This window comes from Tenrec ecaudatus, chromosome 1 (assembly GCF_050624435.1).
Source record: "Tenrec ecaudatus isolate mTenEca1 chromosome 1, mTenEca1.hap1, whole genome shotgun sequence".
In the NCBI taxonomy this organism is placed as follows: domain Eukaryota; kingdom Metazoa; phylum Chordata; class Mammalia; order Afrosoricida; family Tenrecidae; genus Tenrec; species Tenrec ecaudatus.
The window spans coordinates 40,562,880-40,590,456 of record NC_134530.1 but is presented as its reverse complement, the minus strand read 5'-3'; the positions used below and the strand labels follow the sequence as shown (position 1 = coordinate 40,590,456).

Sequence of the window (27,577 nt, the reverse complement as noted above, 5' to 3'; positions counted from 1 at the left end):
CAGAACAGTTGGGGGTGGTAGCTGGGCACCATCCAGTGCTTCTGGTGGCAGAGTGGTGGCGATTCCAATGCTCCATTAGACTATTGTACTAAATGTCTCCCTGTCTCTCCAATTTTTATCACTTCTTTCCTCTGGACAGGGAGAGACCAATAGATGCACCTCAGACGTCCACTCGTAAGCCTTTCAGACCCCAGTCAATAGCAAAATAGGATACAGAACTTAGCCTTTGTGGACTGATGTATCAGTGTCTCCTGAAACCACGGTCCTGAGCCTGTAGGTCTAACAAGGCGTTTGGTTATGTCCAAGAACTTTGTATAACTTTGCCCCGATATGTCTGACAGCACATTCATGGATATATTTGCAGTGATGATAAATCCTCATGTTTGAATATCCTCCGACAACATATGCATATTTGTGGGTACATGCTCAGCCTCACTCTGACACCCGTCCAGTGTGCATGTCTATCACACATGTACTCATAGGTCACTGTTGATGCAGGCTTTATATGAGTATTTACCTCTGCTGCCTTTGACTAATTCTTCTCCCAGTGTCTTCCCCTGCCTCCATCTCTGTTGGCCAACTTCCCCCTTAGTGCACACTGCCTTTCCAAGTGAACATGCGTCTGTCTTCTAGCCAGTGACTTCCCTTCCCTCGCATCCCAGGTAACCACCAGAGAATGTTTCTTTTAAGGTTTTCTTTGTAATTTTTATGATACGAGCCCTTGATGAGCTTAGCAATTACCGGTGAGTCAATTCTGATTCAAGGTGACCCACCTGTGTCTGAGGGCAAGTGGGGAATCAAGCCTGTGGGTGACATGACCCTCCAAGAACTCCTCTGGGAGCTAGCTAGTCCCTGCCTACTTCTGACCCTGGACACAGGGCTCTTTCAGCCCTGACCCCACGGGACGATCGCCCCTCTCAGGAGGCACTGTTCAAGGCTCTAGGACTTTGTAGTACTCCTTCCGGAAAGATTCTGTTCATTTGATTTTTTAAAAAAATTCATCCTTTAAGTTTTTCAGTTTCACTTCCCGTATCCTGGCACTTCCCTGATCCCTGGACCAGGCTAAACTCCCTCGCCATAATGTTCCTACAGGGGTATCAGTTTACGGTATTTCCTTGCTGTAGGGCCGCTAGAGTGGAATCGATTGGATATGTATAATTTCCATCACCCTTACGACAGCATGCCCCAGTAGGCTAGAAATCTTGGTTTCTCAGCCCTCTAACCCTAGCACCCAGCATCTTGAACATATTTGTTAAAAATTGAAAACATCTCCTTCAAAATTAGCCTTCAGTCCAGTGCCCCCATGGTCCTCCAATCAATTACTCAATGAGTAATTAAGGACCACGTGAAACCTTTTAGGGAAGTGCCACATAACGCCACCTCGCTACATACTGGGACACAACCGAAGGCATACAGAACACGGTTTGCTTTGGAGCAGGAGGAAAGTATTCAAATTGTACTACTAAGATTCCAGTCTGTCGATTAGGCACGGCCCTTGGTGGTGGGTGCGTGAACAAAGTAACTTTTTTCCAGCGAGTGTCCTCAGGTGACCTGTCTAGACGAGCTCGGGAAAAACAATCTAGCATACTCCTGAGCCCTGTGACGCGCTGCGTGGAAAGCCGAGGCGCGCTCCGGAGCGGGAAGCGCGCGGCCCCGGGAGCTTGCAGGCTGGCGGCGTGGCGCGCGGCGCAGGCCCGGTGGGCGGGGCCGCCTGCGCGCGGGGGCGGCGCCGGCGCCGGAGTCCGCCCGCCGGCAGGGGGCGCGCGCGCCCCGAGCCGCGCGCCGCCCGTCCCGCCGCGAGCTCGCTTGCAGTCCGACGGCACATGTGTTTCTGTTTTGTGTTGTAGCATTTGTTCTGGAAGCTCCTATTTACATTTTAAGTGTATCTGGCGAGTGGGCTGGAGCTCTCGTCTGGGCCGGAAAAAAAAAAGAAAAGAAAACCCTCCAGGTCGTTTTTGTTGAGTTGCTGCTCTTCCTTTTTCTCGCCGCTTTCTCATCGCGCAACCCAGGTACGGGCTGAAAATCGACAGCAATCAGTTTGCAGGGTCTGGGAAAGTTGTTTTGTTCTTCTTTTTTTTAAAGGAGAAAAGGTTAAAAAAAACCCTAAGGAAGGGGGTTGGGGGATTGAATGAATAAAAAGGGGGAAGGCAGGCGGATCCACGTGGTTTAATCGGAGACAGACAGAGATCCCATTGTTCAAAATCAATTAAAAAAAAAAGGCAGACAGGGCGCGCGCGAGGGGACGCGAGGAGGGGCAGTGGACCGGCCGCGGAGCGGGCCACTTTGCAGCCCAGACCCCGGAGCGCCGGCCGGGCCGCACGTTCACGGAGGGGGAGTCGGGAGCGAGCTGGACGCCGTTAAAGTTTATTTTTCGGGTCTTCGCGAGCAGGTGTTTGGGGGCTGGGGATGGCTTTATTTTGTGAACGCCCCCGCCCCCCTTTGCTCGCCCGGGCCAACCCCCCCTTCCTGAAGCCTTCGGCTAATTAGAGCCTGTGGTCGGAACCCCCGGGGCTAGGGCGAAATCTGGGGCTCCGGCCGACGCGGGCGGGGAAAATTGCCTTTAATTGAGTGGGCTGGGGGGGGGGGGCGCCGAGACAAAAGCAGCAGGTGGGGTGGCCTGGGGAGGAGGGAGCGCCTTCTCCACCACGGAGCAGCCAAAGGGGGCTCATTAAAAGTGGCTCGAAGCTTGATTACATTTGGAGGACCCGAGGTTCCGGTGCTTTGGGGACCGGGCTGCAATTGGGATGCGGTGTCGGCAACCCTAACTTGAGAGTGGTCCGGGTGGCGGTGGGGGAGGGAGGCAGGCTCCCCCCCCTTTTTTTCAACCTCCCCAGAAGCGGTTGCAATTTGGGATTTGGGCTCCCGCACGGGATTCCCCCGGGGAGCCGGCCGGGCCCGAGGGAGGGGCCCCACTTCCTCCCTCCGCTCGCCCCCTCTCCGCCCACCCGCGGCCGCCACTTTGGGGCGGGCAGGGGAGGAAGTGGAGGCCGGGCGGCTCGTCTCCGCTCCCCTCCCCCCCGCGCGCAGTTTATAACCCGTCCATTGTGCGCCGCGGCCCCGTGTCTCCCTGCAGCCGCGACCATGCCCAGGAAGAAGGCGGCGGCGGCCTGGGAAGAGCCGAGCTCGGGCAACGGCACGGCCCGCGCCGGGCCCAGGAAGCGCGGCGGCCCGGCGGGCAGGAAGCGCGAGCGGCCGGAGCGCTGCAGCAGCAGCAGCGGCGGCGGCAGCAGCGGCGACGAGGACGGCCTGGAGCTCGACGGGGCCCCCGGCGGGGGCAAGCGCGCGGCGCGGCCGGCGGCGGGCAAGGCGGGCGGCGCGGCCGTGGTCATCACCGAGCCGGAGCACACCAAGGAGCGCGTCGTGAGTGCGGCAGCCGCCGGGGGAGGGGGGCTCGGGGCGGGGGCCGGCCCGCACTCGGGGTGGCCGGGCGGGCGGGCGGGCGGGCGCAGGCCGCGGGCTGAATCATCGCCGCCGCCGCCTCCGCACAACAAAAGGGCTCGGGCCGGGGGCGGGCGCGGGGCGCGGCCTATCCGGACCCCGCCGGCGCGCGAGGGCCCGCTCGTTGGGGCGCGCGCCACGGGCTCCCCCGCGGCGGGGGAGGGGCGGCCGGAGCCCGCGCGAGGGGGTCATGGCCCCGCCCCCGGCGCCTCCGCGAGCCGACTCCTTCCTCCCCTCCCCGCCCCTCCCCCGCCCCGCCAGGGAGACTTTCTTAAGTTCGCGCAGGCGGAGGGGGGGCGCGGGAGGCCGCGGGGAGCCGCGCGCCCGCCGGCCGGCCCGCACTCGGGGCTGGCGGCCGGGGCGCCGCGGGGGAGGGGGCCGCCGGCGCTCGGTGGGGAGCGGCGGTTCGCGCCGGGCCTTTGAGGTTCCCGCCGCCTCGGCTCCGGCGCCCCGAGGGGGCGGGGCCTGGCCGCCGACGCGCATGCCCCGAGCGTCCCTGCGCCGGCTCGGCCCGCGCGGCCCAGAAGGTGGGGGGGGGGTGCTGGGCCTGGGCGGGTGTGAGGGCGCATGCTCGGGGGAGTCTCTCGGTTCCCCCCCCTCTCCCCCCCTGGCTGAGTGGTGCTTGCTTTGTTTCCTGCGTTTGGGCTGGGGGTGGGGGGCGGCGGCCAGGTGTGTAGCAGGCGCCCCCGTGGCGTGCTTAGACACTAGACAGGGACTTGATCATCACCGAGGGGCCTGCAAACCCCAACCAGGGTCGCAGCGGGCAGAACTTTGGTTGTCTGCAGAACTTGGTTCACAGCCGTGGTTCTCAGTCTAGGGTCTGAATTCTCTCCTTTCGCCGAGAAGTTTGCTGTGGCTTTCAGAGAGGAGAAGGTGAAAGCTTTCACAGGAGCCTCTGAAACCCCTCACCCATTAAGAACTTCCATGAAGGCTCTCGTCTGATGCTGTGGAGAGGTTCTTCCCCCCAGAAACTCAGCTCACTGCTCCCGAATCAATTCTAACACAGTGACCTTGAATGACAAAGTAGACCTGCCCCCCCCCCCCCCCCCCCCCCCCCCCCGGTTCCTGAGCCTGACTCAGGAAACCACCTTGGAGCAGGTGGGTTAAGCTGCTAGCCATGGGGACGCACTACCCCACCCTGGCTTAGGACCAGACTTCTCTCCCCTAGAGGAGCTGAGGGGATGCCTGCATGGTGGACCCACCTTACAGATGAGGAAACTGAGGCACACGATGTATGAGCCCCGTGTCCACCATCATATGGAACCAGATTCACAAGTGGCTCAGGCTTTCTGATCCCCTCCTTCCTCTTGTAAATTGTCTATGGGAAGATTACTCTGTACCTGTCTCCTAGTGGAGGGGGGCACCCATTGGGAAAGGCAGTGAGGAAAATAAAGGAGAGCCAAGGTGCCCAGCACGTTTACTTTGTGTCAACAGGTCTGGCCAGGACTTTGGGTCAGGCCAGAGTATTGAGGAGCCGGAAGACAGGAGCTACTTTCTCAGACAAAAAGTTTCTGGGAGGCTTCTGCAGACACGTTTCCAACCGCAGTGTGGTAGGAAGAAAGAAGGGACGGCCAGGTGGGCTTCTGCCCGGCCCCATTGTACGTAGAGCCACTTTCCAGAAACCAGGACTCCATGTTTTAATATCCACCCCCACAGTGGTCATTTAGAGCACTCTGGTCAGTGAGTTAGGACCGTGGGCTTCCTGGAAGGAAGGGTTCCTGCCTCAGTGCGGGATGCATAGGAACGGGCATGGGCAGCAAGCAATGCAGCCTCTCCATTCAGCCAGCCCTCTGCTTCCAGCAGTACGGCAAGAAGGCCGTTTCTCTGGTCCAAGTGGCCCTTGGGTAGACTTACTAGAAGATTCCGTTGCTCCCCAAGAAGACCCAGCAGCGGTCCGTTGCAATTTGTTTCCACCAGGCACTTGGACAAGGTTTGTGGGGAAGTCTTATCTTTCAGTTCAATTTTCCCCTGAACTTTGCAAAGACCCCTTCATACTTAACAGGTTTAATCGCTTCCATCTATGTATTGATCCTTATTCCTTTTAAAACGCGAGGACCTGCTAAGCTACTTCCTTTGGGATGGGGTGGGGGGGTGGGGGAGGCACACAGCTGGAGCTGCAGCCTCATGAAGACGGCCCTGTGGAATGGATGGTCCAGCCAAACAAGCAAGAATGCTGCTCTTGATGTCTCCTGGGAAGCGAGCCTCCAAGTGTGAAGTGTTTTCAGTAGCACAGGTGGAGTTTGGGTCCAGCGTTCCATTAGCCTAGCATTAGTTACTGCCCCTGGCCGTGCCCAGGTCTCCGGCAGCTCTTCCTGGCTCAGCTTCTGGTCTCCTAGAGAAAGGCAAGGTCTCCCCTGTTGAGCAGTTCCTGGGGATCCTGTCTGCTGCCCCGGCTGCAGCAAGCTCCGAGCATGTACCAGAGGAGCCCTTGCCCGAGCCTCAGCACTGATGAAGGTTGTCTAAACCCTGCTCCTTTTACTCAGCCCAGAGCTGCAGGTGGTGAACTTGTGCAAGGTGAGCCCAGTCCTCACAGGTGAGGGACAAACTGGCTTGAGTGAGAGACGGGTGTTATCAAGCAAACACTGATGGCTTCTGTCTCAGACAGTACCCGGTCGAAGGGCCCCAGGTGTGCAGGTAGTTGTCAGTGAGGATTGTAGCCTGGCTGCCCTGTGAGCGTCACGCCCTGCCACACATGACTCGAATGGTGCTGAAGAACCGTGGAACACAGGTGACTGTCGCAAGCCAGTCCTTGTTTCCCCAGACTGTGAGGGGACCCCTGGACAAACTGTCCAATCTGAAACGACCAAATAAATAGAACTGAGAACTGCTCTTTGAAGTCTGTTTTAGTTAATGGCCCTTCGGGGAATTCGTTGCTGCCGGCAGTCTTTCTCTGGGCGGTTTCCCAAATGGATGTATGTTAAAAGGTTGACTCTCAGCCTCGTAAACATGTTCCTTGCACTCAAGCAATAACTCAGGAATCGCTTTGGACCAGAAATCCCATTTTGTTGATTGAAGGCGCCTGGTGCATTTTTCTGCCTCTTGCCGTTCATCTCAGCCCAGGTTCTGTGACCGCGTTGTCGGTAGGCTGGGGTGAAATGAAATGGCTTGGCCTGGCTGGGGGACTGTTTTGAAAGCTTTTGGCCTTTAGACACAAGCCGCTGTTTTATAGCCAAGTGAATTCATCTGAAAGACAATCTCTGGTCCCATCAACGCAGGCTTGATTACACCCTGGAGGTTCACAGCACCTCTTGGCGCTCCCAGCCCTGGGGAAGGGCCGAGGCTAGCCTTGTAGATGGGGAGGGGGAGGGCGCGGGCGCGGGGGTGAAGAGTGGCAGGAGCTTTACTGGAAGGTGGAGGCATGCAGCAGTAAATAAATAAATGGTGGGCACATAGACTGGGCATGATGATCCTGAGATGCCGTGAAATGCCCTCATTCAAAACCCCAAACTACCCTCGAGTCGCTGCCCACTATAGGACAGGGTAGAACTGCCCCCCCTTCCCCCTGAGGTTTCGGAAGACTGTTTAAGGGAGTAGAAAGCCGGGTCTTTCTCTTGAGGGTCTCTTAACGGTCTGAATGGAGTTTGCTGCTGTTTTAATAAACCCTTCGCTGACCAGATGGGCCAGCACCCCCAACCCTCGCCCCCGCAGGCACCTCCTTGCTGTGAAGGAAACCCCCTGTGCGTAAGCTGCTCCCCCGTCCTTGGTAGCTACAAGCTGCAGTTGTGGCAAGTCTCTGAGTGGTGGGAGCCAGCCTCGAGTCCTCTAGTGAGTGTCGGGTCTTTCCGGCGGCCTGGCAGTTGCAGCGGACGGACGGGGAGAGCGCTAAACGGGAAACTAGGCTGCCCTTCAAGCAATCCGAGGCCGGGTGCTGCGGTTGTTTGCTAAATAATTTAGGTTGTGACAGGTCCTTGATTCCCCAGCTGTTACCTTCCTCCTTTCACACCGACTGCAGGCTGTCCTTGTAATTGGACCACCTTCCCCTGCCACGTGGAATGGACAGCAGAACGGGCCGGGGACCAGGGTGGTGGGGAGGCCATGCCTGCACGGCCACACAGTTGTGGAGTTCACGCGTCACAAAGCGTTTGGTTTAAGAATGCATGGACTGTACTGCCTTGAACCTTCTCAGCCTGGTTAGGACGAGTGAGTCTGCATCTGCAGTCTTCCAAGAACGCTGTTCTGGAAACCAGGACCTCTATCCTGGGAAGGCGTCACTGAAACACGACAGCACATGGGCTGCGGGGTTGTGGCTTCTCGTCAGGGTGCACCAGTAAGTGGCTAGTTGAGGACTGAACCTTTGTCTCTGGACTTGGGGAAAAAACAGCAGGGAATGTTGTAAATGCCCCCCTAGACTTGGCAAGGGACCGTGTGAAAGGACAGGATAGGTACTGGCATCTAGTGTTTGAGGACTGGACCCATCATAGCTTGGTATGTTGGAGACTCCTTCCTGAATTGAATTCACTGGCCGGAGACTACTCAGCCCGGGATTCACCTGGGGCCCAGTGTCCTACGATTTCCCCTCCTGATCCCAGGAGAAGTTCTTGGTACCGTGGGCTGATGGTGGGAAAGGGGATGGCCGGATTACTCTGCCTCCTAGGGGTTGGAATCTGTGTGGGATGACTGATAGCTAGCGTTCAGGATGAGCTGGGCTTCTTGCAAAATACCTGTATAACTCAGCTTGCCGAGAGAAAGAGAGAGAGAGAGAGTGTGTGTGTGTGTGTGTGGGGGGGTGGGGGGCGGGGGAGAAGGAGTGCTGAGAGGGAGGCAGGCCATCTGGCTTGTTTTTTAGGTGGTAAAAGGCATTTTAAAGAAACACAGGATGAAAGCAGGCCTGCTACTGTGGGCAGGTTGGGATTAGGAGGGAGACAGAGGCGGGGCCAGGATTGGGCTAGCTCCGCCCATTGCCTTAAGCTGCCAGGTAGCAGCGGTCACAATGAATGTTTCTCTTTGTTTCCTACCATTGTTGGAGATGGAGCCTTGGAAAGCTGGAAGCAAGCTAATTCTTTCTCCCCTCCCCCGTTCTGTCTCTGTAGAAACTTGAAGGGTCTAAGTGCAAAGGGCAGCTTTTGATTTTTGGGGCAACCAACTGGGACTTGATTGGTCGAAAAGAAGTGCCTAAACAACAAGGTATGTTCGCTACTCGTACGTCACCCACTGCCAGCGAGTCCCTTCCCAGCCCACAGCAACCCTGTGCTTCCAGGGTAGAGCTGCCCCTGTGGGTTTCCTGGGCTGCAGATCTCAGTGGAAAAGCCCCACTGCCCCAGTGCCTGGGGTCCCAACGGCTGACCAAGATTGGCCTGACAGACTGGCATTTAGCCACCGGGCCTCCGCGGCCTCAGTGCACTTTCCTGAGTTGTTTCCAATGGACCCAGCACCGTGCTCATTAGCAGGGAAGGCATCGGTTCTCTTAAACCGGGACAGCTGAGCTCAGGGCCGCACAGCCAGAAGGGCAGTGGAGTTGGGCTGGAACCCTGGTCTTGTGGGAGACTCGTTGACAGGTTGTGCTTTAAAAGGAGAAGCCCCAGGTCGGTTGGTTCAGATGAAGCAGAACACCTCAAGTAAACGCCTCCTTGCTGACACCTTTTTCCGTCTTCCTTCTCGTGTGACTTCACTAAAATCAAGATGCTGGTCCTGGGGGATGATTCCGCAAGCATGCTCCTTTGCCCGCTGCCAAGAGCGTTTCAGGAGCTGGCCTGACGGCACAAGTCAGGTCCGTGGGGAGACGGGAGAGCCACAGCGGGCCCAAGAAGTGCCTTTCTGTCTCCAGTTGCCTTTCGGAAATCTGGAGAATAAATGCTGGCCCATTCAGCAGCCGGAAAGCCGGTACATTTCCCCACTTCATGGCAACTTGGCTTTATTTGGAAAGACTCCCGATGGAACAAATATGTACACGTTGCCACTCCCTTGTCCTTGAAGATGGTGCGCTCTGCCTCGCCCTGACCCACCGCAGTTACATGTGGGCGGGACCTGAGCCACCTGCAGCCGCTCTGGTTCCCACCTTAGGGACCAGGCCATTTACATTAGGACTTAGGCTCCATGCAGAGCGTGCTGTTGTCCAGCCCCCCGCCCCGCCTGTGCTGCCTTCCATGGTGTCCCCAAGCTGCTTTTGAGCCGTGTGGGCCCTGGGCCCTGCTTGGGGACACAGGTGTGGAGGAGGAGGTAGGTTGACGGGGCCTGGGTTAGAGCCTCTTGCCTCTGGCAGATATACAGGGTGCACTGGTGCCGCTCTGGGTGACTAGCTGTCACCATCAGTGCGGCCATCAGCGAGTCCTCCCCCAACCTTCCTGAAGCCAGCCCCCTGGGACACAGAAGTCTTGGATCCTCGTGTTCAAGTTGAACAGATTGACCCTAATTATGAGGCTTGTTCCAGCCTTTCCCCGTTTCCACATTTGCCTCTGTGATTTTCCCCCCTCCAGATGAATTTTCCTGTATTCCCTTTTCTTAAAAGCTATTTTTACATAACCTTAGGCCCTCGGTGACCTGACCCTCTCAGCTGTAAAGGGGTGGGAGGAGTCACACTGGGAGGAGGATCTCTCCCTAACCCGTGTCTTCCCTGTCATGGCCCGGGAAGCCCACCTGACCTCACGACTGCTGGGGGACGAGCGGTAGGCAGGAGCGTTTTGTTGGCAATATCAGCAGTGGGGAGACCTTGCTGGAGTCACTGCTCAGAAGGGGGGTGGTCTTTGGGGGACTCCCCCTGGCTGGGCATTGGGTTAGCGCTGGGGGCCTAGAACAGGCACCGTCTGCCGGGCAGGCGTTAGTACAAGCTGCAGGGGCTGCCGTCTGGGGGCTCCGCTTTCCTTCTGGAAATTGCTGGCCAGTCTTTCCATCTTGAAGTGCCTTCAGGCACGGAGCCTCGATGCCCATTGTGGGGCTTACCTAGGACTTCTAATGGAAAGATAATGTCGCTTTTCAGTGCCGTATTTGAAAGTCTGGCCCTCTTTCTGAGAATGACTCCCCTAGAAGTCATTGAGAGTCTTGGTCGGGTACTTAGTGTTGTTAGCTTCGGAAGCCCAGGAAGTGGAGTAGAACCCCTAGCCTTTCACGGGGTTCCTGCAGCGCCGGCAGTCTGACAGCCTTGATTTGGTAGCTGCAGGTGTTTCAAAACAGCCCCCACCGATCTGGGAGCACGCCTAGACTTCAGTGCAGGAGAGTCCCAGATTGAAACTATGACGTGGAAGATGCCGGGCGTTAGCCATGCCCCTGCTAATGCCAAAATAGGAAACACTTTCATTGAGTAGATGCCAACTCGGAGCCGCCCTGTATGTAGGACAGGGTAGGACTGCCCCTGTGGGGTTCCAAGACTGTTGACGGAAATTCAAAGCCTCTTCTTTCTCCCAAAGAGTGGCTGATGGTCTCGAACTATTGACCTTTCAGTTAGTATTCCAACTTGTGTTAACCCCTATGCCACCAGGGCGCCCTTCTCTGTTCATGAGGCAGGGTCTTTGGAAGATGGCCACAGTCTCCTCCCTTCCACAGTGCTGCTAACAGGAGTGTGTGCTGGGTGCTGGCTTGGTAACTTTCTACCTGCTGTGAATGGCAGTCTGATGAGACCTGTGGCTGAGGGGCGAGTGCCAGGTGCAAAGGGACATTCTAAGTCACTTGTTGGCCATGGGGCTCTCCATAGGAGAGATTCCTGCTTGAGTTTTGAGAGAAAGTCAGGTACCGGAAAGGGCATTCAGGGGAAGCAGAGACAAAACCTCCAGCCCCTCGTTGAGTTGAACCTGACTCAGATGCCCTTGTGTTAGAGAGGACTAGACCCGGCAGGATTTGCTTGGCTGTAATATTGAATGGAACCGGATGTAAGGGACCATGAATTAGCCAACAGCACAGTGGGATCCTTGAGAAGGGACCAGCCATCAGGAGCTTGAGCTGGCTAGGGGACTGGCAGGGTAGGTTGGTGGCTGCAGACTCAGTCACAGCTCAGAAAGTGTATCCTGGCTGCAAAGTGCACACTCCGGGGAGGGCTATTAGGAGACTTTGGTGGGGGGGTGAGAGCACCCGAGACCTGTCCTGGGGGTGGTGAGCAGGTGCCCGGGTCAGCACCTGCAGGGCCCAGGGATGTTGGTCTCGGAAGGCTTAGGAAACAGCAGGTGTCCCGTGAGGCTGCAGCGAAGTCCTTGTGAGGCCAGCCCAGCCCCTGGGGGCCCCTGTCCTCGGCTGCCAGCCGCTGCTCCTGGAGTGTTTGATGTGTTCCCTTTTTTTCCTCTCTGCAGCTGCTTACCGCAATCTAGGTCAGAATTTGTGGGGGCCCCATCGGTATGGGTGCCTGTCGGGGGTCCGGGTGCGGACAGTGGTTTCGGGGTCCTGTGCTGCCCACAGTCTCCTCATCACCACGGAAGGGAAGCTGTGGAGCTGGGGTAAGTACTGAGCTGGGGGTGCAGCTCTGTCCTGCCTGCCCTGCAGGGTTTCTGCCTGTGAAAGAGGATGGCGCCTTCCTAAGGCACCCCTTTCCCTGCGCCCTCTGCCCCCATGACATCTCCCACACCCACCCCTACCCCCCGTCTCTCCTGCATTGTACTGATAAGCTGTGTCCCACTTCTCTGAATCCTCCTCTTCACGCAACTTTCACCGATTCTGGATCCTGAGGTGCCTGCAGCAGAGTTGCTGTGTGAGGCATGTTCTCTCTGCTTCATGACAGGATGGTCTAAAACCTTCACGTGCTGCTGGCTTCTACAAAGCTGTCACTGCATGCCATAGCCAAGCACACAGCTCTGTCCAAGTGGGCCCGCCGCGGGCTTGTCCGGTCCTCGTGTCCCTGGTATCTTTCTCTTCTGTGCTTCCTCACCCAGGACTGGGGCTGGCTTCCTTCCTTTGCCTTGGAGCCTGCCTCCTCCCCCTGGCAGGGCTCTCTGCAGAGGCTCGCCTATCACCGCCTGCTTCCTCTTCCAGATGACTGAGTTTAGCCCAAGCCCTCTGGTAGCCCCTGGCCCTGTCTCCCAGCTGCGGGATTGGCTCCTGTGCCCACCCTTTGTTTCTGGTCCTTTGGCTGGCTGTTGGTCCATATGACCGCCGTTTCAGCCCCGTCTGCTTGAACTGCTTTTTGTGATTTTCTGAGCTCGTGTACCAAAGTCCAAATATATTAACATCTGCTGTCTTCCCTGCACTTTGCTAATTTTGTAATTCTGGCGAGAGAGAAGGAAAAAAACTTAACAAGTTTGGCCCAGATTTCCACTTTGTCATCTCTGGGTGCTGACATTGCCGGGTACGTTTTGTTTTCTGGGGTTGGTGTGAGGTGAGCTTCCAAAGCAACACCCCCAGGATCTCTTCCGACACCTGTGCTGCATTTTGTGTCCGATTTCCCAAATAGCCCGTTTCTCATCTCTGCGCTGCATTTCACTTACGTGGTGTTGCTAAATATGTCCCGTGTGCTGACCCCAGGGGCAGGGAGCGCTCCCGGGGGTTGGCAGATGTGACCTGCCCAAAGCCGATGTGCGGCCCTGTGCACCGAGCAAGGTGGCGCTCCCCCGCCCCCCTGCCCCAGGGAGCCGGCCTGTCAGCTGGCCCTCCTGTCACCAGCGTCCTCCCGTGAGGCACGCTCCCTCCTGTCCGGGGAGGCTGCTCTCCCTTTTGGGTCTCTCCGAGGTGGACGGCCTCACCGCTGGGGCTCTGCGCTCAGCATCGCTGTTGGGGAAGTCTGGGGGTCTCTGCCAGCAGAATCGGGTCTGATGCTGGGGTTACAAGTCGGGGGCTTTGGGAGTGACCCTTGGCCGAGTTCTGTTTGGGGGACTGTCGTAACCGGTGTTGGAACACCGGCAGGCTTTCCTAGCGGGCTCCAGCTCTCCTACAGACCCCTGTTCGCCGTGCCTGCCATGGAAGCGGGGGGCTGTGCTAGAGGGCATACCCCATCGGCTCTGTTGGCAGAGGGGTCTGCTCAGAACCGGGCTTCGTGGTGAAGGGCTGGGGGCAAGGACAGGGGCTGGCTCGGCTCTGTGAGCACCCTGTTCTAGGCAGAGACATGGCAGCAGGAACACTGGCCCAGGGCGGATGCCCAGAGGAGCCGGTTAATGAGCCCTTGTGAGGCAGGTGCTGAAGATGGTTGTCTGAAAATACCTCCCAGAGGGGGAAGGACGTGGGGGAGTTGTCTGTCAGATACTGTGAGAAGCAAGGAGGAGCAAGCTGTGTGTTTCCCCATGTTCCCCACGCACTGCGTGTGCACGAGCAACACCCATGTCAAACTGCACACTTGTCCACGTGCATGTGTGACCGCTGACCCCAAAGGGGGGCGGTCAGAGGAGGTGAAGTAGGTGGCCGCTGCTGGCAGGCTGTCCTGCCTGAAGAGGCCGCCTCTCGGGACAGCCCATGTCCCTTACCCTTCACCTGGCCAGGCCAGTCTCCGGAGGCTGCTGATGACTGAGAGGTTGGGGCCTTCTTCCACCCTGATGTCTCACCTGCCCAGTGCTGAGAGTTGGTTTGGTGTTGGCTGGAGAGCAGGCGGGCGGGCGTCCCCGGCCAGGTTGCTCTGTCCCCACGCTCTTCCTGGCCTTGCAGGTCGAAACGAGAAGGGGCAGCTGGGCCATGGTGACACCAAGAGAGTGGAGGCGCCCAAGCTCATCGAGGCGCTCAGCCACGAAGGGATTGTGTCGGCCGCCTGCGGGCGGAACCACACCCTGGCCTTGACAGGTAGGCCTGGAGCGGGCACCGGGGCACCTTCTCAGTTTGGCAGGAGAGCGTGGGTTCGCCCACTGCGTGACTTCCGTCAAGATGGCCCAGAGGGTGATTTTTTGGAGGCGTCCAGAGAGTTACCCCGGGGCACAGGGAGACCCTGGCAGGGGAGGGCCTGGAGACCAGGGGCAGGCTTTCTCCGCCCCCAGACTCCGGGGTAAGGTGGGCTTGCTCAGAAGGGCCATCTCTCCACTGCCTTTGGGCACAGTCTCTTACGGCCACGCTGCCTGGCGCCCCTCTTTCAAAGTCTAGTTCAAAACGTTCAGCCTGATAATTCTTCCTTTCCTGTCTCTTCCTCCCAGAAACGGGCTCTGTGTTTGCTTTTGGCGAGAACAAGATGGGGCAGCTGGGCCTGGGCAATCAGACAGACGCGGTGCCGAGCCCTGCACAGGTAATTCGTGCCTCTCCGGGCAGCCTAGCTGGCCTCTTTTCCCTGGCTCCCTTAGGGTCTCAGAGGTGGGGCTGCAGACCCCCCTCCATCCTTCCAGTTCCTTGACCCCTTGTCAACACAGGGTCGAGGTGGTCTGAGGAGAACTCTTCAGCGGAGCCCTCCGCACACGCTCCGTGTGTGGTCACAGTTGGGAAACATACTGTAACCAGGGATTCTTTCCAAATGGGAAGGGGGTTTGCGAAGCCTTGTTTTGAGCCCGATGAGCCCGTTTCCCAGAGAGAGAGAGAGAGAGAGAGAGAGGAGACGGTGCCCGTGCAAGTATTGTGAGTTTCCACCTTGAACACAGTCGCCTCCCGGGTGCCCAGAGCAAGGATGGGATGGCAAAGATGGCGTAGTCTGTCGCAGGGTCATGAACAGCTGGTACAGGCGGGAGGGCTGGGGCTTGGGAGCCTGGTGACCCATTTGGCAGCAGCTTGCGGAGTTGTGGGAGCATCTGATTTTCCAGAGTCGAGCAAGCAGTCAAGGATGTGGCCCCAGAGCCCGGCTCACGTCTTTGCTTTCTGCTTGCTACCTGGTGTCCACTGGCCTCCGGTCCATACCCGGTACTCCCCTAGGTTGAGTAGCTTGCAGTCGCAAGTTTTAAATGTACTCTCTTAGGTCTGTTTCGAGCTCCTGTTGTAAATTATTCAGGGCCTTCCCTGTCTTCCTTCTTGCTCCTTAATTTTGAACCGTTTTATTTCTTGCTCACACCTTCAATTAGACTAATTGGCTGAGTATCTCTGCAGTAGTAAAGAGAAAGTACAACAGTTAATTCTCCCAGCTGCCAGTGTCACTAGCAATTGCTTACCCTTCTAAAGCCAGGCGTGTGTGACATTGGAGCGAGGGGCTCACGTGAGGTCTGGGGGATAAGTGTCGGTTTTCTAGAAGACGGGTCAGTGGGGCTGGCGTTCTGGAAGCACCCAGTGACGTCCATGCCAGGCGCAACGCTGCGCTGGGTGTCTGGAGGGCTCCAGAGACAGCCCTGATGGACCTAACCTGTCTGAACTTGGCTCTGCCGAAAGCTAGGGGTGATGGGGGTGGATTCTCCATCCATTTCCCAAGCTTCACGTTCGAGAAAAGCTGAGCTTTTTACATTACGAACTGCTGAGTCCACTGCGTCTGCTTTTGTAGCCGGAGTGACGGTTTCATGCCTCCCGCAGAGAGCAGTTTTTGGAAATCTTTTTTTTTAAGAAAAAAATGTCTGAAAGTCTGCTGTTTTGTCTTTTCAGATAATGTACAACGGTCAGCCAATTACCAAAATGGCCTGTGGGGCCGAATTCAGTATGATAATGGACTGCAAGGGGAACCTCTATTCCTTTGGGTGCCCTGAGTACGGCCAGCTGGGTATGGAAGTGTCTGTCTCTCTCTCTCTCTCTCTCTCAGCTCTGTAATCCAACTGTATCTGCAGCCAGGACTCAGGAGGATATACAGGTTACAAGTGTGGGCAACTGATCTCAGATAATGGCCTTTATCCATTAAGTGGGCCGGCCCCATGTCTGGGGGAACAGCATGTTGTGGAGAGGCTCACAATGACTTGCCTCGGTGGGAAAAAAGTCGGCCCTGGAGTCTGACAAAGGCTTCTTTTCTCTCATTTGTGAATTCATTTACACGAAAGGATTTCAAAGTCCTGTTAAAAAAAAAGGGTGGGGGGAGCCACATCCATTCAGTTGCACATTTAAAGGTTTGCCTTTGTCCAAAGTGAAAAAAAATCCCTGGGCGGTTATTTTTAGGGCCTTGTGTGAGAAGCTGCCCTGTGGCTGAGTGACTGGGCTCCCTCTCGATTTTTCGTTCCTGAACAGCTGCTGGTCACCCCAGAACACATGGATTCCCCTCCTTTAGTAGGAAAGGAAAACATGCAAAGTGGATCCCAGTCAGTGGAGAATTTCAACGGAGCCTTGTCTCCATTTTCTCTTCCCTCTGACACAGATGGATTTTCCGGGTGGGGGTGGGGGTGGAGTGGGGTGCGCGTGTGCGCGCACGCTCATTCCCCCCTTGCCCCTCTTCCTGGCTGCTGTCCACTACCCTGTCCACTTCCGGGCAGGGGTGGGGTGAGTAGGAGGTAGGCAGTGGGCGCCCTCTGCTGGCATCTCCACTTGCCAGTTCAGCAGCGGGCCCCTACTTATCTGGGTTGCTGGGTCTCCACGTCATTGGAAGCAGGCAGATGGAAAACTGTATAAATAGAACAAGGATTGTCTCATTGGCCTTAGACTTGGGGAACAGAGACTTTGTGAAACTAAATATGCCTCAGGGCGGCAGCGCAAGAGAACAACCCCTTACGCACGTTCTGCCTTGGTTGTCAGAGATGGGGTTGGAGAAACTGTTTCCATGGCCACGGGCACTCCCACTAAGCCCAGCCCGCAGCCAGCATGCCGGAAATGAGTTTCTGGGCTGCTTCCTGCAGCCCTCAGCTTTCCCAGGTCTGCACAGCAAGCCCGTTTTCCTTTCGGCAGAACGAAGCAGCCGTGGTGGTAGCAATAATGGCAAATGTTTGTCCAACCGCTACTGCGTGGCCCCATCCAAGAAAATTCTCCTTTGTTCAATGTAGACTTGTTTTAAATTGGCTGGGTTTCTTCTTATGAAATCAGTCATTGACTTGCCAGTTGGCTGGCATCCTCACATTAGCCTGTCTTCCAGCCTACATCCAGAAAGATTCCTTACCGAGTTAGGATGCCCCTGTGTCCTGGGAAGAGTCCAGGCAGTCTTCCCCGGGCCTGCTCTGTAACAAGCGCTGTCCCCTCAGCACGAGAGAAGCCACTCTCGGCCCAGTTTTCTTGGGAGAGCTCCGCTCCGTGGTTTGGGGAAGCAGCTTCACGGGGAGGGAAAAGCAGTCCCCATGTACCCTGCCCTCCTGGGTTGCCTGTCCGTCTCCGTACCCGATGCTGCTTGGTTGTATAGTGGAGGGTCTTCTGAGGCCTTGTCCCGAGAAGTGTGCGTACAGTCGTGTGTGGGCAGGAGAGAGATGCAGCCTTGTGTCCTGACGTACAAGTGCTTTTCATTGTGAGGCCCCCCTCCCTCAATTCAGTACAGCCTGGAGAGGATGAGCCCCCCCCAACCGTGACCTTGGGCCTCTCTCTCAGTGGAGGGGCACAGCAGAGGGGCTGTGGCCGGCTCATCCGAATCCTGAGAGAGGGATGTTTTGAAACCGTGCCTGCTAATTTTATTGTGGTCCCGGGATACATTGCAGTCAGTGGCGTGAAAGCCACGCATAGAGGTGTACTAGACACGCCTGATCAGGGACAGCTGTGACGGGCAGCTGACAAGCCACTGACAAACGGTAGCCACTCAGGACGAGGGGGACTGTCATCACCCCGCGTGTGCAGCGGGAACCAGTTTGCAGGTGTGTGGGTGGTGTGGCGTGTCCCTGTTGACTCACGTCATGGCAGTGTGGGAGCAGCTCCTGCTGTGGGGCGTGGGGATGGTGGGCTTGTCAGAACAGACGTGTGGACAGCTCAGGGAGCACTGCTGGCCGAGCGTGGTCCCTTGGGCGCCCCCTGAGGTGTCCCCAGCTGCAGCAGACAGACAGCCTGCAGCCAGTAGACATGCGTGCAGATAACATTCGGAACGGAGTGTTGTTTAAAACATACAGGAAGACTGGTTTCCACCCACAACGTCGATTCTGTGGCCCACCAGTTAGTGATCCTTGGGCCACCCCCTGCAGGGCCACCATCACTGCTGGTCCCTGACTGCTGCCGCCTCGCCCCTAGGACACAACTCCGATGGGAAGTTCATCGCGCGGGCGCAGCGGATAGAGTACGACTGTGAGCTGGTGCCCCGGCGTGTGGCCATCTTCATCGAGAAGACGAAAGATGGGCAGATTTTGCCAGTCCCAAACGTGGTTGTGCGTGATGTGGCCTGTGGCGCGAACCATACGGTGAGCTTCCCTCCTCGGGGCCTGCTTCACGTCCCTGTTTCACCCGGGAGAAAGCTGACTGGAGAGAGGCTTTGCTCAGAAGCAGGGGGCCTCCAGGCTTGACCAAGTCAAGCACTTCCTGCCGGCACAGCTGGAGCACCGAGTCTCAACCCTTCCCGCCTCTTTTCCTTAAAAGAACAAGAACACGCCGTAGTTCCCTGTCATTGCTACTGATGTGGCTGACTGGCGGACTAGACTTCAAAAAAGTCCAATGGCTTTTAATTCCACTTTTCCACAAACTCTTTGAAGCCCCTTTGCTTTCTGTGCTGTGGGCTGAGCAGCGTTTTCTTCCTCCGTAAGGGATGGGCGATGCACGAAGGGCACGCACACACACGCACCGCACCCCCCCCCCAACTAGGAACACACACACACCACACACACACACCCCAACTAGGAACTAGGCCCCAGACCTTCTGTTTGAGCAAGGAAGTTAGCTCTGGTTGGCAGGCTTCCTGCGGTCTCATTGTTGCTAGTAGGCCTCGAAGGGGAGAGCTCAGGTTCCGTGCAGGATCTCCTAAGTTGGGGTCTACGTGTGTGTGTGTGTGTGTGTGTGTGTGTGCACGTGCACGTGCACGTGTGCGCGCGTGCGCTGCTGCTGCTGCTGCTCATTGACCACCAGAAACCCCAAGCTCACTGCCATCCAGTCGATTGCTGGCTCACAGTGACCGTGGAGGACAGCGTAGAGCTACCCAAGACTAGCTCCTGAGTAGAGTACTGCTGACCTCCCTGCTAGCAGCCCAAGGCATAGCTCGTTGACCAGGTCGGCGGCTGTGTGCCTGTGATGGGGAGCTGCCAGCACAACCTGGCAGGCAGGTGCTTTCCTCCTCCGTCAGTCTGTCATCCTGGTTAAATGACAGAGTTGAGGGCACTGCCCTCTACAGTAGACACCCGGGCTAGGTTAAGATAAACTACGCCGAGTGGAAAACAGCGTTTCTGGCAGAGAAAGTGGTGCACTGGCCACGTAGAAACTCAACTCAGGACCTTGAGACTGGTGACTCAAAAACAGTGACCTCGTAGCACAGGGTAGCCCTGCCCCTGTGGGCTTCAGAGACTGAGTCTACAGGAGTGGAAAGCCCATCCTTCTCTTCCGGAGCCTCCAGTAGTTTGAACTGCTGACCTTTCAGATCGCGTCCCAAGGCCTGAGCAGGCCCCTCACAAGGAGGGGCACGTCATGTTGCTGTGCCTGCTGTTGGCACGGCTTTCCCCGGGGGAGATGGGTGGAGGTGGGTTCTCATTTCCGGCTCCATTGTTGGGCTTAGGCATGGGAGCCGTCCATGGCCTGCCTTGTTCACTCACTGGTGTGTGTCATCCTGCATTTGCCTCCCTGCAGCTGGTCCTGGACTCCCAGAAGCGGGTCTTCTCCTGGGGGTTCGGGGGCTACGGCCGCCTGGGCCACGCCGAGCAGAAGGACGAGATGGTGCCCCGTCTGGTCAAACTGTTCGACTTCCCTGGGCGCGGGGCGTCTCAGATCTACGCCGGCTACACCTGCTCCTTCGCCGTCAGCGAAGTGGGTCAGTGACACGCACGCGCACACCACCCTCACCCCCGACGGGGGCTGCCCCCGGGCGGCAGCTGTTGAGTCAGGCCTGGGTCTCCCTTCCCCTGCAGCTCGGGCTTCCGAGATGGGCATCCCACCCTGCCCTGTTCCCTGGTGCGGTGCCGTGGTGCCACTGTCAGCCATGGTTCATCCGCGCTCCCCAGCAGTGTGGGTGCAGGTTAGGCCGCCCCTCTCCCCAGGTACCGCCTCACAGGGGTATGTGTTTGTTCTCCTCCAGGTGGTCTGTTTTTCTGGGGGGCCACCAACACCTCTCGAGAGTCCACCATGTACCCGAAAACAGTACAAGACCTATGCGGCTGGAAGATCCGGAGCCTGGCTTGTGGGTACGTGCAGGACTGCTGCTGTCCCTCTGTCTGTCCTACCCCGGGGATGTGTCAGACACTCTTGGGAGGACTCCTTCCCTTCTGCCAGGCCCTCCCTGCTCTCGCGTGGAGGGTCAGACTGTCCCTTAGCAGAGACAGCGTGGAGGACCAGCAGCCAGGGTGCTGGGCAGTGAGGCACAGAGACTGTCGGGAGGTGCTGTTCTCCAGGTGGTCAGCACGGGAGAGGAAAGCTAGCCCTTGGCTGAGTCTTTGGAAGACTGACCACTTTGAAGATTTGCTGTGTTCTGTGGCTGCAGGTTCAGAATTCCTGCTAGTTAGATCTGTGGGGCTTGGGGGTCAGTTACTCTGACCCACTGAGAAGAAGGCATTCTCTGGGCACACCTGCTGAGTTACCTCGTGCTTCTGGGTGGGCAGGGTGGTGGTCGGCTGCCTGCGCGGGAGGCGGTGCAGCATGACCAGAATTTGTTGATGAAACTCTTGAAGTCTCGCCCTGTGGAACGAGGTGTTATGGTTCCACTGCGGTCTAATCCCCCACCCACTCAAGCCTGGTTCCATGGCCCTTTGTCCAGTCTTACCTAAAACTGAAAAAAAACAAAACAAACCCCGAACTCATTGAAACGGAGTGGATGGTGATTCCGGGGCCATCGCGGGCAGGGTAGGGTAGAGCTCCTGTGGGTTTCTTCGAGACTGTAGCTCTACACGAGTAGAAAGCTTGCACTGTCATCTGCAGGGCAGCTGGTGGGTAACAGCCCACTGTGTAACCACTATCCCACCAGGGCTCATCCTGCCTAAGTGGGGCTCGTTTTTATGAGAGGGAATACCTGCCTGCCCCTCAGTTTGTTTGCTCTTTGGAAATGGGTACACTGGGGTTCATAAAGGGTAGGCAGCTGGCCCTTCCCTGAACAACGTGGGGGTGGCTATCCCTTCCTGAAGGCCATTGAAAACCACAATAACTAATAGTTCATCCCAAAAGCTTTACTCATAATGAAAGTGGCTGGTGAACACCCTTTTTGGTTAGCTGTATTGTAACATAAAAGTCAACTCTCAATGTGAGGTACAGTATTTCACCAAAAATGCATGTTTTTCACTGTGCTGGGATTACTGCAGCCGTGACTTTGAGAATTGCCTTTTTCACATTGGCTGCATGCTGGTGTCAGCAAAGCCAACACCCACAGACCTCAGTCTGGGCCACAGATCCTCAGTGTGGCTCATCTTGCCGGGTCATGACTGCTTCTGCTTTTGGGAGCATGCCCAGGATCTCAAGGCACTGGGCAGCAGGAACCGAGAGAGGACTCTGCTTGCTGTGTGCCCCTTGAACCTGGGGAGGAATGGCTCCCTGTTAGTGTTGTGTGAAGTCTGAGTGGACCGGTTCACGTTCAGAGTTTGAGGGTCAGCTGTAGTTGATGTTAAAACCAGTTGCTCATATCCTGGGCGTGGGCAGGTGACCCAACCGGCAGCCTGGGGGGTTCTGGGTGGGACCTGGCTGAGGGCTGTGGCCTGGCAGTAATGGCCTCTACCTGATTCCAGGAAGAGCAGCATCATCGTGGCCGCCGACGAGAGTACCATCAGCTGGGGCCCATCCCCCACCTTTGGGGAACTGGTAAGCTGGGTCCCTGTGGCAAGTCCAGTGGTGCCGAAGCGCTGGGACGTTTCAGGGTGTTTGGTTCACATTGGCCCTCAAGGACAGTCCTGTGCTCGTTGGATTGGGGGTCACTTCTGCCTGTGGGTGGGCTGTTTCGTCCTCAAGTGATTTGTTCATTTTTTGGTGAAGCGCTACCGGTTAGCTTCCCGTTTGTTGGTCCCCACCTCATTTGATAAACTCGGGACCTCACTGGCTGTGTCCTGGCTGTCCGCGTCCGCTCATCGCTCCTTTGAAGGGAGTCTTGGCCTTTGGGCTCAGGCAGGCGTTTTTACGAATGGAGCACGGTCCCTGGTGTAGTGTGATGTCCTTCTCTGTCGGAAGGCGGCCTGGTGGGTTAGCTCGGATGTCTCAGGGTGGTCTCGGCCAGCCCAGCTGGACTTAAAGATTTGCATTTTTGAATATGAAGACAGTTGTACAGCCCTTCTGATACAATTGAATTACTGAATTGTATGACATGTGGATGAAGTGCTAATAACACTAGAACATAGTTATTTCAACATGTAAAAAACATTTGCGTTTTTGTGAGCATTTTAATTCTGTTTGGACGAGAATCTGCCCAGATTGATCGGTAGCTGGACGCCCCATTCTTCTGGTCTCGGGCTAGTGGAGAATTTAGAAGTGATTCTTCTGATATCTGGGAAGGCCTTCTTCCTCCTCTTCCCCTGACGGTGGGGTTTGCAAGCCTTTCAGACCCTCAGGCCATGCGCAGCGTGAGTCCCATGTGGGTGTCAACTTGCCTGTTCATGGAGCTGTCCTGGGAGACAGCCCTCAAACCTCCACTGCCCTCATTTTAAAATGAGGCCATTGGGGTCAGTTGTGGTCCCACAGTGCTCAATGAGGCACATCCTTGGTTGCTGCATGCAGCTCACAGCTTCTGCCATTCCTTTGAGCAGCATCAGGCTGGTGTCTGGCTGAGCACATCTGCTCAGATGGCCTGCGGTGGCCCACCCTCCTCTCCTGAGTGATAGGAGATGAGGTGCTCAACTTGTGTCTGAACCGACTTAGGCACCAAAGAAAGGTTTCTGAATAGAAAGCTCACCTGGCGTTGAAGGCGACCTGTTTGTCGAGTCTACAGGTCTTCACTCTGAGGAGGAAGCTAGCTGTCTGCGTAGTTTCAACTCCTGGTAACTTGGCTCCACGTAAACTTGTCACTTCCGGTTGCCCATCCTCTTGGTTTCCTCCCCCCTCGCACTTCCTCAGCTGTCCCAGGGCCATGGCTGAATGTGCCTTCTCCTTGATCTGGCAGCTTCAGGGACACATGGCCCAGTGCAGGGGACACAGAGGCCCACCCCCACCCCCCCCACCCCCTTGCGGGAGTTTGAGAAGAACCAGCACCACCTTACAGAAGTTGTTTCTCCTGAGTCTTTCGGAACTAGACTTTCTCGCCTTCTAAATCCTTCTAAAGTAGACTTTCTTGCCTTCTAAATCCTTCTAAATTCTGAATTTGAACTGGTGGGGAGTGTGAGGGGGGCAGGGGGGCCCTGGGAGGTGGGGCAGGGAGACACGGAAAGGACTGGACCGGCTGTGGAGGGAGGTCTCTGCTGGTTTCATGAAGCCCATGGCTCTTGCTGGCCTGTTGGTTCCCATCTCTGACTCGTGGCTGTCACATTGATTCTGGCTCACAGCGGTCAGTCCCTACCCAGGACCTTGTTCTTCACCAGGGGACTTGGTCCTGGATTGTTACTGCTCTGGGGAAGGCAGTCGGCCCTGTCGCCCTGGGGCGTCACGGGTTTGTGGACCAGGGCTCCAGTTGCCATTTCTCCCTGCTTGTCATGCATAAACTAGCCCACGGCCTCGTAGGGCGGGTGCCGTGGTCATGCATGGTCCCCGCCTGGCAGCCACGTGTGTCTGTTGGGAACCCCAGGACTCCCCGGCCCCCACCAAGCCAGAGTGAATGGAGCCTCGGGGCAGAGGCTTAAGCCCGCCTGCAGTGAGCAGGGCGCCTGGAAAACCCGCCTTTGGCCCCGTGTTTGTGCTTTGTCAGGGCTATGGAGACCACAAGCCCAAGTCCTCCACGGCAGCCCAGGAGGTGAAGACGCTGGACGGCGTGTTCACGGAACAGGTGAGCGTGGGCCTCCGTGCCAGCCCCCCGCAGCCTGCACGCTCCACTGTGGACGGACACTCCCGTGTCCTTGCAGTGTGACAGCAGGGAAGGTGGGAGCAGAGGGATGCTGCCAGGTCTCGGGTAGGGTGGGTGGGGTGGCAATCTGGGCAAGAAAGCCAGGAGGGCTGGTCCTGTGTGTCCCAGAGATGGTCAGCTAGGCCCTCTGTCTCCCCCAGTTCCTGCCAGCCCAGCCCAGCCCAGGAGCTTCCTCCCAGCCAGGTCTCCCTGCTGCTGCCTAGGGGGGATGTGGTTGGCTGGCAAGGGCTGGGGCGTGATTCCAGGAGTGACCTTTACACTGCTGGCCAGCGGGCTTGTCCACTCTGGGGGGCCCCTGCTCACCAGCCAGCCCCCTGTGTCCCCTCAGGTCGCCATGGGCTACTCACATTCCCTGGTGATCGCGAGGGATGAAGGCGACACGGAGAAGGAGAAGCTCAAGAAGCTGCCGGAGTACAACCCCCGCACCCTCTGAGGCCGCCGCCGCCCAGCGCCGCCTCACCTGCTGCAGCTGGGGCTCGGGCCGGGGCCGGGGCGCCCGCGGGATCGACAGTCTGAAGGGGACCGAAGGTGCATTTTTGTTTAGCCCCCCCCCGCCCCCCAGGTTCCGTTTTATAAGTGGTCCAACGTCAGCTACCTTTTTTCTGTATACTTTCCAGAGTGGGTTTTCCTCTCCTCCATGTTGAATTAAAACATTTGCTCAGAGTTGATTTACCATTCCTACAAAAGAGGCAGACACTTTGAGCAACCTCTAGGTTTTTTGTTGTTTTGGTTTTTTTAAAAGCTGTTTTTCTCTTTCTTTTAAATACACTTCCCAAAAGGACCTGTCCCAATTGTATTTAGCCTTGTGATCAGAATGGGTGCTACGTGGGAGAAGAAGGACCACTTGCTCAGAAGTGGCCCCTCCAGGCAGCCGCCCCCCCCCTCCCCCCTTTGTTAGACACTCACAGGATTTGCTGTCCTCCCTGGGCTGTGGGGCCCGGAACCTGTGTTTCAGCGACTTCTCGCTTGTTCTAAAAGGAAGTCCAGATGGGTGGTGATCTTGGACCCAGTGGCGATGTGGGGGTGGGGAATGAATGGAGGCGGGGCCCAGGCTGGTTGGTGGTCACTGCAGCTCATGGACCTGCTGGGCGGCCTCCCGGCCCAGGGTTGGCCTTGCCAGGGCTATCTTCCTTCCCAAGGCGCCTCGCTGCCCCGCTCAGAGGCCCTGCTTGACTCTGGTCCCAAGTAGTCGATGACTGAAGAGTCCCCTTACCCTCCCTGCACGGCAGTGCAGATGCCGGGACCCCCCGCACCCCCCCACCCCCCCAAGTGCCCTCTGCCTGAGCTCGGCCCCGGTCACCCTGCTGTGCCTTTCCCGGAACCCTCCTCGCTTGGCCCCAAGGCCCGGCTCCCTCTGGCCGGCTAAAGGGGCTGGACTGGTTTGGGTGCTTTAAGTAGATGATCCGTTTAGCGGTGCTTATGGGGGAGGAGGGGGCTTCAAGTGTGAGGCTTGGGTGGACGGGGAAGTTCAATACCAGTCTCTGATTTTTTTTTTTTGCTTTTGCTGTTATGTCGCTGTCTGGATGTTAAAATGCCAAAAAATGACCAGCCGTCGTTGCTTTGCCCTGCTCTCCCTCACTGTGCAGTTCCCCGGCTTCAACCAGTGCCGGCACCTGCCATAGCAGATTGGCTTGCGTCCCTACAGGGGTTAGTCCCCATGCTCATCTCTACGGTCCTGTGTCTAAGGCTGTAGTCCAGGGGAGACACTCCAGCCACTTCAAAGCTTCTGCTCAGCTAACCGAATGCGCCCAAATCGCCCCAGTCCCCACTCTGCCTCCAGCTTCCATGCCAGGACCTAATCTACTTGCCTGTGTGCTCTGCCTGCGCCCAGGGCTGTGTGGGCCCCGTCCTGTGTGCAGGAAGGAGGACCCTAGGCCGAGCTGGGGCCTAGATCTTCAGTGGGTAGATCTGCGCAACGGCCAGACTGTTCCAAAGCCCCTCTGCAGGGCCTGGAGTCAGGAAGGGACCATTCCCTTCACAGTCACGCTACCTGACTTAGGAACTTCCCAAGGAGCAGAGTCCCCTAGTGTTGGGGAAGGTCGGAGCACTCCAAAAAGGGGGTGGGGGACGGAGTAAGCCAGGTTGCGAAGGGGCTTGGCTGTGCTGACCCTCGGGGTGTCTGCCATGTCTTCCAGCTCAGGAAGGAGAATATGAACGAAGAGGCTTAGAGAGAAGGGGACCCAAGAGGTTGTGATTGGTCGCAGGTGCCTGGTGTAGTGCTGTAATTGTCTGTCTTTTTTTTATATATATATACATATATATATTTCTGGAGTAAACATTTTAAATAAAGGACATCTTGTTTACTCTGTTTTAGCCTTGGCGTTTGTTTTTCAGTAGCACATAAGAAAGAAACAAGGCGGACCACCTGCTCCCAAGCCCCAGCACTCACGAGCTTGGGGGGTGCCCTTTCAGCTCAGCCCCTCCCTGGGGCCTGTGTGAAGATCAGGGGTTTTTACGTTTATCTGAACCCCTGTGAAGCCTGGAAAATGGAGTTTCCAGAACAGCAACTGGCACACAGTGAGCCAGGGGAGCATTGCTCCACTCTCTCCCTGCAACCCTGCCAAGCCGACGCCTGAGCAGCCGCCATCAGTTCCATCCCACCTGCGCAGCGCTGCAGCGGCAATCTTGACGAAGCAGGCACCCTCCTTTTCCTCGGCGACCCGTAGGCTTGACTGGGACTGCCTGTGGCTGATAGGTGCTAACTTCACCGTGTAGAAAGCCGCCTCTCCCTCCTTGGTGCGTTGGTGATTTTGAAGTCTACCCTTGTGGAAAGCTGCCCACCATGTAACCCACTACGCCCACAGGGCCCCTTGGGCTTTTTAGAAGGGGAACCTTACCAGGTTAAACACCGGCCTGGTTCAGCTTGTCCAGCTGCTCTGGCAGTAGCAGCCCCTGATACAGTGTGGTGAGCTGTCCACTGGGAGGCACCAGTCCACAGCTTGGCCAGACACCATAAGCAGGCTTTGCTCTGCCCAGATGGAGGCAGTGAGCCTCTAGGCTGCTGCTCCCACGTACTGGGCGTGGTCCGCGCTGGCTGCTGGTGACCCGACAGAGCAACAGACCCTCCAACACTGCCTTGTGGGTGGTAGGCAAGCCCCACCTAACATGCGCATCTTCGGCTCCCAGGGAGCGCCCTGACTGCTGGCCACGGCCCCTCTGTTATGAAGCCCACTCCCTGCCTTAGGGCCTCCCTCAGTTGGGAGTGTATCAGATCAGAGCACCATGTCTGTGATCTCCATGGCGATCCTGTGAGGTTGGCCATCTTAACAGAAGAGGGGTGTGAGGCATAGAAGGATGAGACAAGGCCGCAGGGATAGGTGGGTGGGTGGGAAAGCCCAGGCCTGGAAGGGCTCTGCCACTGCCTGCACTCCAGCCACCCAGGAACTGCTGCCAGCCAGGACAGCGAGCAGGTGTGGTCCAAGGCCACCTTGGAGGGGTTTACTCAGAAGCCCCCCGCCCCACTCTGATGTCAGG

At 57.2% G+C, this 27,577-nt stretch overlaps 1 protein-coding gene across 1 annotated transcript; it reads left to right on the top strand.

The window, feature by feature from the left end:
- Positions 1–1,809: 1,809 nt before the first annotated feature.
- On the top strand, positions 1,810–26,411 carry RCC2 (regulator of chromosome condensation 2). Its single transcript, XM_075551203.1, has 13 exons — positions 1,810–2,009; positions 3,074–3,360; positions 8,469–8,562; positions 11,652–11,795; positions 13,927–14,058; positions 14,403–14,491; positions 15,760–15,874; positions 18,235–18,401; positions 19,771–19,951; positions 20,216–20,321; positions 21,849–21,921; positions 23,948–24,025; positions 24,432–26,411. The coding sequence occupies exons 2-13, from the start codon at positions 3,082–3,084 to the stop codon at positions 24,534–24,536; spliced, it is 1,563 nt and encodes a 520-aa protein (XP_075407318.1). The 5' UTR covers positions 1,810–2,009; positions 3,074–3,081; the 3' UTR covers positions 24,537–26,411.
- The last annotated feature ends 1,166 nt before the right edge of the window (positions 26,412–27,577 follow it).